Source organism: Tasmannia lanceolata, unplaced genomic scaffold (assembly GCF_043159265.1).
Source record: "Tasmannia lanceolata isolate RefF3 unplaced genomic scaffold, GAP_Taslan_0.1 ptg000012l, whole genome shotgun sequence".
NCBI classification, from domain to species: Eukaryota; Viridiplantae; Streptophyta; class Magnoliopsida; order Canellales; family Winteraceae; genus Tasmannia; species Tasmannia lanceolata.
Window position 1 is genome coordinate 42,646,954 of NW_027518689.1, and position 12,213 is coordinate 42,659,166.

Genomic DNA, 12,213 nt, shown 5'->3' on the forward strand with positions numbered 1-12,213 from the left:
CCCAGTTCCATTAAAATTTACAATTCATGCATAGCATGCGGAGCCCACCACCTTACGTGGTGTGGCCATGCCAGGGGTGGGACCTACCATTTTACACATCATATCTTATGCTGTGGAGCCCACCATTTGTACCTCATAATTTGATGGGGCGGGGCCAGGGCCAGGGCCGCCATTTTACACCTCATTTTTTATGGGATGGGGCCCATTATTTTACACCTTATGCATGGGCCAAGAATGCTAATATAATATATTTTGGACATGATGGAAATATCATATATTTTTTTATCATCAACTAAAATCAATTTGTGTTCTTACAGATCATCTAAGCTCTAAATAAAACTCATAAAAAAATGCCTTACTTGATTAAGAACTTTGAACTACATATTGTGTTAAGGATGCGCCACATGCCGATGCTAGAGTAACTTACTAACTTTTATCTCTCGGGCGACGACCCTTCCACTCGGCACCGTAAAAATCAGTAAGACTAATTTTTTGTCCCTGCTCGCTAGGTGTGTCTAAAAAGGGCCTGGAAACACTTAAGAACTCTTGAATGGAAATTGAAAAGAGATGTAGCTCCAGTTCCTTCATGACTTCAAGCGGGTCCCATCCGAGGTTTCACCATCTTTGGCAGTGGTTTTCCTGCAGGAAGAAGTGATAGCAGAGATGTAGGCATTTTTTTCCCGTCTACTGACAGTCGTCTATCAATCATCTCAAGATTTGGGAACACTTTCTCTGAAATTTAATAAGAATGCTCACACTAGGAACCTATTTGCTTACTTGGAATTTGTTTTCAGGATCCCAGAGAGCGAAGCACAATGAGTCGAGTTATACTTGCAATTCTCACAGCAGAATTGAAGCAATTCAATGACTTTCAGGCACCTACACCAATCAGAAACTGAAATCATGTTGCCTGGCCAAATGTCATCATGTTCAGAACAGTTCGAATATTGATTTGTTAACAGTAGTCTACAGAACGAAAAAGATGCCAATCAAAATTGAAACAAAAAGATGTAGCATTACAATAAAACCACTTCAATCCACAAGATTAAATCGGAAACAGGAAGTGCCAAAAGATGTGAGACCAAGCACAATCAGTAATCTTTTAGTCCCTGTTTGTTTTGGATTTTGAGAACCGATTGTGAGTCCAAAACTGATTATTGGACAAAAATTTACGTCTGATTTTGAGTCAAATAATAAGTTTTGGACTCGCAATCGGTTCTGAAAATCCAAAGCAAACAGGGCCTTCGTGGGAGGGAATCGCTAATAAAAGGCCCGGGTGGGGTGAAGGATCTCAGGAAACAATATAAATTATAAACATGCACAATATAAGATTATAAATGTCGTTAAGGGTGCTAGACAATTTTAAAATGCATGATATAAGAAATAAAAATCATAGCACATTTATTAATCCGAACAACACCCTTATACAATGGAGTGTGGGGATGAGAAGATAAGAGTCTCCAGATACAGAAAATATGTTGATCTTGACACAAGGTTGCATGTTGAGAAACTACTGGTATGCAGAAACATGGGCAATTCAGATAGGGCAGTGATAAATCGACCCCCATACATCTTAAATCGACCCACACATAGAGAGAGAGAGAGAGAGAGAGAGAGAGAGAGAGAGAGAGAGAGAGAGAGAGAGAGATTAGGGGGTCGATTTATCACTGCCCTTCAGATAATACTATCAGGATTTCTAGAACATACTGTGATTAGGTATACAGCAATGAAGAGGTCAAAGCCAACAGTGAATCAACAACGACCAAGGAATTAAATAGTCTGAGAAAGCATATTATATCCAACTCGGATGGGATGCGGATAGTTCCATTAGTATTGAGGTGAGCTGAAGCAACAAGCCAACTGTTAAAGAAGTAAAATACATGCATTGGATAATAATGCCCTTCATTAAGGGTATAATAACAAAGGTGCATTATTAGTATATAAGTCATTGGAGCTCACATTTTAAACAAAAATCACTCCATTTTGGTTCCCTCATGGTTTTCCTCTTCCTTTTCCTTCTTTGCTTCATCCTTGATTCAATTACGCCAACGAGGTCAAATAATACTTTTTGTTGAGTCAAGATGGATTTTACAGGAACAAGTGAGCTGTTCATCCCTTCAAAGAAACCGTTTTAGGATATCAATTCAAGCAAAAGATCAAACATCACAGAGGGCTTCATCTGGAATAGCTGTTACTGTTGCTGCTTTAAAACAAAGGCCTCAGCTGAGAAATTGATAAAGGGCACTGTTATTTAAATAAACCAGGAAGAGAGACAAACCATGTCGAGTCATCTAAACAAACAATGGGAATTAAAATGAACCATTTCCGGACTCAAGAACTTTCACATGAAACTTCTTAGTGATACGAAAGAAGAAGAGTGCCTTATGAAGGTGGCAGTCCCCATGATTTTTTTTTTTCGAAGTAGTAACTTTCTTCGGAAGAGGGGTATGTTCTTGGTGGATCATTGCTCCCTTTGTTTGGAAGATGGAGAGTCGGCTTGCCATCTCTTTATTCACTGCAAAGTTGCTAGAGAAGTTTGGGGGTACATTTTGGGGAGATTTGGGATTTGTTGGATGTTTCCTTTTTCTATTTCGGAAGTCTTTTCCTGTTGGGAGGTGGTGCCATGGAAGAAAAAAGGTAAGATGTTGTGGAGGATTTGTCTCCTTGCTACATTGTGGGTCCTTTGGAAGGACCGAAATGCAAGGGTGTTTGAGGGGTCTAATAGATCGCCTTACCGGTTATACATCAATATCATCGCTCTTACCATTTCTTGGGCCAAATGCTTGCCTCCTTTTCATTTTGTCTCTGCTTTTGACTTGTGGGAGGGTTGGAGGGTGGTATGTTTAAGTGGAGAATATCGATCTCAAGTGACTCAAGAGTGGGATGCTCCTCCCATTGGATGGATGAAACTTAATTTTGATGGTTCAAGTTTGGGCAATCCCGGACCGGCGGGTATTGGCAGTCTCTATCGTGATTTCAGAGGGGCTACCTTGCGGGCTTATTCGGGGCCGTTAGGAGTGTGTGACTCAAATGAGGCGGAAGTCAGAGCGGTCCATCAGGGTATTAAAAGAATTGCAAGAGACCATATCGGCAATACTATAGTGGAGGGGGATTCGCTAAATGTGGTAAGGTGGCTCCGTGGGACTGAGGCACCGCCTTGGAGATTTTGGTCGCTTTTTGACGAAATCCTTGATCTTGTAGAGGGGTCATCCATTGTTTTCAACCATGTTCGCAGATCTGCAAATTGTGAGGCGGATTCTTTGGCTAGATCAGGAGTTTGAGAGATTACAGTTGGAGAGTTTTGATTTTTTGCCTCCTTGAGGTTATTGTATTATTCTTTGTAATCCTTTGGGAGACTTTCTCGGTCTTCCTTGTTTTTAATATTATTTGACATCTAAAAAAAAAAACACTGTTAACATAAGATGGAGAAAATTTCAATAGGGCAAGGATTGCCCCTCAATAAGAAAACCTCTGCTAACACCAGACTTAGCCATTTACACGAACCAGACCTCCGGTTAACAAGATTCTGATAATCACCCTCCACGATAAGACTCCTTTCAAATCTGGAAACAAAATGCACAATCAAGTCAAGAGCGCCTTTGCCTCAGACTAGTTGGAGTCTGTGGTAATAATAGGACCAGAGAACTCCCGTAACAACATCCCGTTACTGTCTTCAAACATGCCTCCAATGCCTATTGGTCAGGCATTACCAATGAGAACATTCATCAAAATTCAGCTTGATGAAACTAGGAAAATGAGGGATCCCAGATGCGACTCTCTTTTTCTTCAACATATGCCCAGCCTAGACTGACTTCCTTTTTTTATAGGAAGTCAGTTTGTGGACTGTGTTTCACATGTTCAGCCACACTCACGAGAGAGAGCAACATGCCGAAGCTCTTGTTCTAAAAGTCATGATGAAGTGGTGCCCACAAGAACCTCAACTAGGTTTCGAAGAGCAACAATGATTAGTAAGGGTGGAGGGCTATTTATGAAACACAGTCCACAAACTGTTTGCCAAGAATAAAGAGCTCAGTACACATGGGGCTCACAGTAGCTCAGTTGCATTATTTTCCTTAATATTTATCTATCATTTTTAGAAGTTAATAGTAGGATAAGTATTTGTAAGAGGGCCCACATGGTCCATGACTTGTTTTGTTGCTAGTTTATTTTCATGAGTTTTGAGTGATAAGTTACTATAAGTTAGGGTTTTATTTGTTAAAGTCAATAGGGCCCACTTGTTAGGGCTTTATTTGCTATTAGGTAGGAGTCCTAAGTATAGAAGTCTCTACAAGTCCTGGAGAAGTCTATAAGCATATAAGCCCTAAGGCCATCAAAAAACAAAGTTTATGAATGAAAAACACTTATCTGCAACCATTTGCAATTTCGTGATTGTGATGTCTGCAATTCAAGGTGCAATGCCTTGACCCCTTGTTGTGATGCCTAGGGTTCCACAACATACTTGTCAACTATATCCCTTTGACGTCAGGTATTTAGATCTATGCTTTACTCTTTAACTTTGTTTTTTCCAATCCTAGATCATATTCTACTCTCAATTATTCTTCTATTCATCTTCTTGTTATTTGATATTCTCATTCTTTCCCAAACTTCCATTCATCCGTAGTTTTAGAGACTCACCTCCCACCCCACGATCAGATTAAATCTGCACTGTTCATCTATTTCTATTGCATCTGAGTCATAAAAATAACCTTATTCCCACCTGTTAGATCTATCAATCTGAAATATACTTGTACCTATTCTATTGCATCAACAAGCTTTTGTCTTAAACTTAGCATTGGAGATCTGAGATTTTCCTTTCTAGTTTCCTATTTCCTTTTGTACCTGCATCATTTTCGGTATAAGAGCTTAGGTTAAGATGACTACTCGTAATTCAAAGAGATAAGTTACTGTTTAAGATTGCTGAAAAACTAGATATCTTCGAGACCCAAGTGGAAGATTTGAAAAGACAGAACAATCCAAAATGGTGGAGGAAGAGAACAACAAGGCACCCCACCACCTAGGACCATTCCGAGGGTTATACATGTTAGACAAAACACACAACCACCCCCTATAAGTGAGATAGCTCTTGAGGTACCTGGAAAGGACAAATTAAAACCCATGGACCCCATAGACAAAACACACAACAAACCCCTATAATTGAGATAGCTCGTGAGGTACCTGGAAAGGACAAATTAAAACCCATGGACCCCAGAGGAGATGTAACAATTAAAATCCATGGCTCCCAGAGAAGATGTCACCCAGATGGTTTGCAACACTTAATTAGGGCATCAAAGAGGACAAGCATACTACATCACAACCTTCCCACAATTATATGGACTCTTCATAGCAACTTGTAGGATTAATGGATGATCACTCTTCACTGGAGGGCGAGGATAAGTGGTTCACAGTCACCTATTCATAACTGATAAGTGTGGCAGCTGAAGCGAAAAGGCTGAATCTGTAAATGTAGATATTTCTTTGGTTTGTTTTATAAGAGGAAAAAAGGGAGATGCATAGAGAAGCAGATTGAGGGAGGGGTCGGAGTGAAAATCAATTTTCCATCATCTAAGGACGAGAGTCCTATTTCCATGGAAGGAACCACCATTGAAAAATGTCACTAAAGCTTAACAAAAGATACAACTTGTACTAAATGTCACTAAAGCTTCAAAGAAGATACAACTTGTACTTGAGCAGTAAATTCAAAGCCCAAATATTGATTACTCATTTACTCTCACTTCGTCTCGCTTCCATTAGCTATCCATCCTGAACTAACAGGGAAGCTAACTAATTTTCAGAATTCCATGAAGGGAAATCTTGATTCTAGACAACATGAGAATATGGGTAGTGTTTCAGATGAAGATAGTTAAGACGGTGCAAAAGATAAGGATGGCCAATTAGAGGGAGATCAGAATGTTGTTGTTGAACATGATCTTCCAATGATGATGAACGTGAGTGTAAATAGATAATATAACTGGGAAGAATGATGTTTCCAAAGCACAATGATCTTCTCGCTTATCTGATTTGGGCATTGAAAGATCTATATTCATTAAACCAAAAACATTTCACTTAATAGTCTTCATGCTAAAGTTGTGGAAGTTGGAACAATGAACAATATTGCAAAAGCTAACAAGGCTATAATGATTGAGGAGCCGACTGTTCATTTACATCCAACTCCCAACCTTAAAGAAGGCATAGAAGCAAAACTTGTTGAGCAACAAATTTTCTACTAGAAACAATGGTGTTCAATAGAAAGGACGACCATTATCTACTTGCACTTGGATCGTTGGTGAAGAATTCCAATTTGTTAATCTTGATCTCAATAACAACTACCATTCTATTTACTCGTCAGGGTCAAGTTTTTTCAATCCAGGGAGAAATAACAGGAATAAATTTAAAATGTTCAGTTGAAGTCATAAGAGAGAAAAACAAGCTCAAACTCTTGTTCTAATAGTCATGGTGAAATGGGGCCCCTAAATATCACCACTAGGTTTGAAAGGCATCGAAGATTAGTAAGGGTTAGGGCTACTTATATAATAGAATCTATGAACTGTTTACCATGAATAATGAGCCTGGTCCACATGGGGCTCGGAACGCTAACCTGAAAATCAGGAGTGAGTCAAAATACCGGTCGGGTCGATCGGCCATAACCACTTCCAGCATCTAGGGGATCGCTACTTGTTCTTCCTCCCCCGACTATTCCTCTAGTCGAACGAGTACTCGGCTCGAATTTAAAAATCACCACTAGGTTTGAAAGGCATTGAAGATTAGTAAGGGTAGAGTGCTACTTATGTAATAGAATCCATGAACTGTTTACCATGAATAATGAACCCAGTCCACATGGGGCTCACATGAGCTTAGTTGCAACTTTATTTTCCTTAACTGTTATATATTATTTTAAGAAGTTAATATTAGGATTTGTTAGTAATGGCTCCCACATGGTCCACAACTTGTTTTGTTTCTAGTTTATTTTCATGGGTTTCAAGTGAGAAGTTACTAGAAGTTAGGGTTTTATTTGTTTAAGTCAATAGGGCCCGCGTGTTACGGTTTTATTTGTTATTAGGAGTGTAAGCTTAGAAGTCTCTATAAGTTGTGGCGAAGTATATGTGCCCTAGGGCCATTGGAAAAAACATAATTTATGAATGAAAAGGACTTTTTTGCAACAATTTCATGGATGTGATGTCTACAAGGTGCAATGTTTTAGCCCCTTGTTCTGATTCCAAGATTTCCATTGGTGTGAGGCCATGAATTTTTGTTGGCACGATATACTAACGAACTTATCATCTTTATTTCTTTGATATCAAGTGTTTTGATTTATTCTTTACTCTTTAGCTTTGTGTTTTCCAATCCTAGAACATATTCTTCTCTCCATTATTCTTTTATTCGTCTTCTCGTTAATCAATATTCTCATCTTTTCCCAATCTTTCATTCATTTAGGTTCTTGGATACTCATCTCCCATGCCAATATCAAATTAGATCTGAACAGTTCATCCATTCCTATTGCATCCAAGTCATATAAATAACCTTGTTCCCACCTGTTTGCATAGTAGATCTGAACCCTTCTCATACCAATTCTACTGCATCAACATGCTTTTGTCTTAAAATTAGCATTGGAGATCCAAGATTTCCCTTTCTAGTTTCCTCTTCCCTTTGGGTCCATCATTTTTTTTCTAGAAAAAACAGTTATGTAATTCTCTCTTTCCAATGGCCCAAGTCGCAACAAAAAACTTAACCTTGCAAATCAATCAGTTTCAATAATTCTTCATTTTTTGTCAAAACTCAAGAATTTCTGTCTTTCCAAAGGGTCTGGATTACAGCACAAAGAAGAGTAGCCCATAAAAAGGATGCCCTTTTGGAAAGGAGAGGACGTCACCAACTCTGGTTCAATCCTTCAACAAGAGGGGGAACACCCATTGAACTCCAAAGCACTGTAGCAACGTCACCCAAAAGCGCCTCGCGAAAGGATAATGAATGAGTATGCGACCCTCTGTCTCCTCTTGCTGATTGCAAAGCACAAATTTATTGGCCAGCCTGAAACCTCAGGACTTAGAAGTCCAAAGTATTGATCTTTCCAAGGATAGCTATCCAAGAAAAACACTGTACTCTAAAAGGAATGGCAACTTCACACATTCTCCTCCAAACAATAGTATTTTCCCCTTCCCACTAAGGATGAGAAGAACAAATGAATAGAGAAGGCACCGTGAGCCTCATTCGCCCACTCGACTATCTGAGTCATCAAGGGAAGGAAACACCTCCTCCATGAATCTCATAAGTCTAAGCAGAAACACTCACCCAGCCTCATGATCCTTAGTTCTCACCAGACCAAAAGAAAAAGAAATCAGGAAAGCAAGTCAAATAGGAGAATCACCCCGAAACCGAAAAAGAAAAACATGACTAACATGTGAAGTCAGCTTCAATGCCATATGTATTGAAGGAAAGGATTCGTGTGCGAGCTAACCACCCCGGTCCCGAATTTCCCCCCATTTAGCCTTACTCCAGTCTTCAACGGGTCACCATTACTTATAATAGGCGAAGATTTGGGCAAGGTAAAAAGCAGTGCAGCTAGTGCATTTATTTTTTATTTTTTTTTTAAATTCATGATCTACTATCTATAAATCTACCCAAAACCTTCTTCACTATTTGTCCTATCTTTAAACAACAACATCACCTAAAATTGAATTCAAAATCATTCTGTTGATATCGGCAGTGTTTAAAAACGAGGATGCGGAGCAGAACGCGGCCGAAGAAAATCCTAGTCAACTCGGCACAACACAGTCGAGTACTCAGTTGACGCGGTCATAATTCGAAAGAGTCAAAGGAGTTTTTATTGACACCGTAGGTCAAAACGCGGAACGCAAATGCGGCGCAACGCGGCCAAGGTAAAAGGGAGTCAACGTGGATGCGGGGGAGTTTTAAAACTATGGATATCGGTACCAACAGTCATCATGTTTAGAAGAACCACCAATGTGTAGAAATTTTGAGGCGAGATAGTTTAATCCAAATAATTTGACACCAATTTACGGTTCCTAGAGCGTAACTGTGTCTTATCTAGAGAAGAAATTGAATACACCTTGGAGGCCTCCCATCAAGAGCCTTATATCTTGGTTTCTTGCTCAAAGAGTTGATCTTGATCCAAACAGAAACCAACTTCATTGGACTACCAAGGGAGCTTCCGATTTGTACCTGTTAGAATAGCATTTATCTCTCTTCCATCAATAGGCTGCAGAGAGCCAGAGACAACATCATCGTCCAAGCCAAGAATGTCAATAATTGACTCTTCTCCCATGTCTTCAAAAATCTATATTCCTTCTCCATTTCCAATGATCTAAGTTTAATAGTCTTTCAAATAACCATTTCATTGTTAATCCCTTTCCACAAGTGCTAGCCTTCACGGTGTTAATCATCCAATAAAATGTCTGATTTGGGAATCCACACCATTCCATACCTCCTAAACTTAAGCATTGAATCTCACTAAAGAGAAAAGACGAAGAAATACTATTGTGAATTGTCATGAAAGAATCTAAGGGCGTCTTTGGATGCCACCAAAATTGATCCATATTTGTAAATAATATTATTTTAATTTAATCATGGTTGCAAATATGAAGTTAAGGCCTCTTAGTAACCCATTGACTATTATCATTTTTATGACCATTATTTGCATGTAATCATATTTAACTTCAAAACCATCTGCATAAACAAGATTACGAAAAGATGGTAATTAGAGGCATCCAAAGAGGCCCTAAGTCATTTGTGTTGTGCTGTTTTCTTCTTCTCTTTGTTTGGTTTAATATATTCACCATTCAAAAAAAAAAAAAACCCATATGAATTCCTTGTTTATGTTAACATGTATGTGGGTTTTACCTAAAAAAAAAAATATTAACGTCCTCAGCCTCACAACCCAATAGAAATTGAAGGAAATTGAGAATTAGGAAGGGATTATCATGTATAATTTGATGTAATTTAATCTACTTTAATAATAATGTTAATAGTAATACCTCTGGGAATCGAAATTGTTCTTGGTGAGGCAAGCTTGAATGGCACACGCTTCTTTCTTGCAAGGCTCTTTTCTCTCCCTACCCATCTCTCTCTCTCTCTCTCTCTCTCTCTCTCTCAAAATAAGGGACTATATAAAATCTCAGATTAGAACATCTGAAAATCAAAATCAAGGCTATTAAGTCGGCGGGCGTCTCATCTAAGCGATCCTTTTAATTTTCCCAACCCACGTGTATGTGATCGGTAAGGTTGATTTGGTGGGCCATGGGCTATAGTAGAAATTATTTTCTGGATTTTGACAGTACGCCAGGTGGGCCCTAAACAAGGGCCAAGAACTGTTTCCAATGGCTGCGATCATCCAATTGGATCAGATTTTGAGGAATTGGCAATCTGTTAATTGTCAATGGACAGATTTTTTAGTTTGAATCTGATAAAAATTGGGTAATGTTATCAGCACAACCATGTTTTTATAATTGAACAAATGCAGCATATCTTTCTTTCTTAATTGGCTGGTGAGACCTTTGACAACTCTTTAAATAATAATAGATAAGATGTGTTTGTGCAAATATCAAAACATGGTTTTGCTGGTAACATGTCCCTAAAAATTACATCAGTGAGACAAATTTTAATTGTCTAATCTGTTGTACATTGTTAAGAGTCATAAGTGGGACCTGCCTGGGTATGGGACTGAGTGGGACGCAGCATGGTATGAGATAGGTTTAAAGGGCCTAGCCACAAGCATTCCATCGGTCATGGGGCTTTTGGTATCAGAGCAACCAGTAGCACTTCACATGTTCGAGCCATGTAAGGGGCGACTTGCGGAGAGATTACCTGTAAAGGTCTACTTGGTAAAATAAACCAGAGTGAAAGTCGGCACGGTAAAGTTACCAAACACTGCAAAGTGGACCATTGAGGATGGTAGATGTAAAAGCGTGGTGAAATGTTATGGTCCTAACTCCTAAGTAGGTATAGGACTAGATTGGATCCAGACCGGTTTGGGCCAAGTTTAAAGGGCTTAAATTACCGCATTCCATTGGAGGTTTTGGTCTATCGGTTAGGTACTTAACAGTCTTGTCTTATGGGAATGATTCATCACCTGAATAGATTAATGCGTGCATCACAGAAGCTAGCCAAGCTAAGTGGTCAGCCCGATGAGGGTTCAATAAACTTTTGCCCCTTGAGCATAAGCATTATACCATTTTTGTTTAACTTCACATATTAGAAACATTCAGAGATGGCATCTCTATTCCGATTGATTTTTCTTTCGCAAGCCCAACTCAAACTGATTACCTTTTACTTCTTCTTTGGGTTAATTGAATAACTAAACAAATACCATACAAGATGAATTCTCATATTAATAGATATGCTTGCATCACTCAACAAAATATTTAAGAGGTCATTTAGAACCGGATAAGACTATAATTGCCTCCCATTTGTTTTATTTTTAATTTTATTCATTGTTGCAGCTAGTTAGTGATTTCGAGTCTGAGTATACATTGGCATACAAACAGACTGAAGGTGACACTATATCTTACACCGAAAACAGTTTTTTCTGCTGCTGAAGTTTTCTAAATCAAGTGGAATGCGATGGAGAACACAGGTGTGGTAGGTTTGTTATGTGAAAGAACTTCAACAATCTGATCATGTTGATGGATGAAAATGAAAAGGAAATGGCATGGATTTTACAGAGTTGCTCCAATTCTCTAGCATAGATTGTAGAATTAACTGCGAAGAAGTGGAGACCCGACCTCTTCACGGATGAAAGAGTGGTAAATGTAAAAAATGTCTGAGGAAGTAACAGCAAAAACAATACCAGATCATAGTGTGGTAAATGTACAAAATGTCCAAAGAAGTTACATAAAAAACAATACTAAAAAATGTTGCTCTGTTAATATAACCATGAGTGAAACTGTGAAAGGACAACAAAAAATAAATATAATATAAGATATTCATGTCTTTCTAATTTCAATGGCACTTGCTTCTGTTCACAGGTTCAGAGTCTACTGACAGCTTGGTCTGAATGAGAAGCATAGTAGCAGAATGGCTTACAGAACAGAATACGATTTTCATCAAACTAATATCCACAGAGGGCCCATTAAAAAAAACATCCACAGAGGGAGGAACAAGGTGCAAGGTTCAAATTCATCTGTTCAGAATCTATTGACTACAAGCTTGGTCTTAAAGAGAGGCATGGTAGCAGAATGGCTTAGAGAAATAATAGGATTT

At 38.7% G+C, this 12,213-nt stretch overlaps 1 protein-coding gene across 1 annotated transcript; it reads right to left on the reverse strand.

The window, feature by feature from the left end:
- Positions 1-262: 262 nt before the first annotated feature.
- LOC143888288 (cx9C motif-containing protein 4, mitochondrial-like) lies at positions 263-10,144 on the reverse strand. The gene is made up of 2 exons (XM_077392663.1): positions 9,990-10,144; positions 263-879 (listed from the first exon to the last, which is right to left on the reverse strand). Exons 1-2 carry the CDS (start codon positions 10,073-10,075, stop codon positions 774-776), a joined length of 192 nt encoding a protein of 63 aa, XP_077248778.1. The 5' UTR covers positions 10,076-10,144; the 3' UTR covers positions 263-773.
- Between the last annotated feature and the right edge of the window lie 2,069 nt (positions 10,145-12,213).

Coding starts and splice junctions, on each gene's coding strand:
- LOC143888288 (XM_077392663.1), bottom strand. CDS start 10,075: ATGGGTAGGGAGAGAAAAGAGCCTTGCAAGAAAGAAGCGTGTGCCATT. Junction 880..9,989: donor AACAATTTCGATTCCCAGAG/GTATTACTATTA, acceptor TGATTGGTGTAG/GTGCCTGAAAGTCATTGAAT.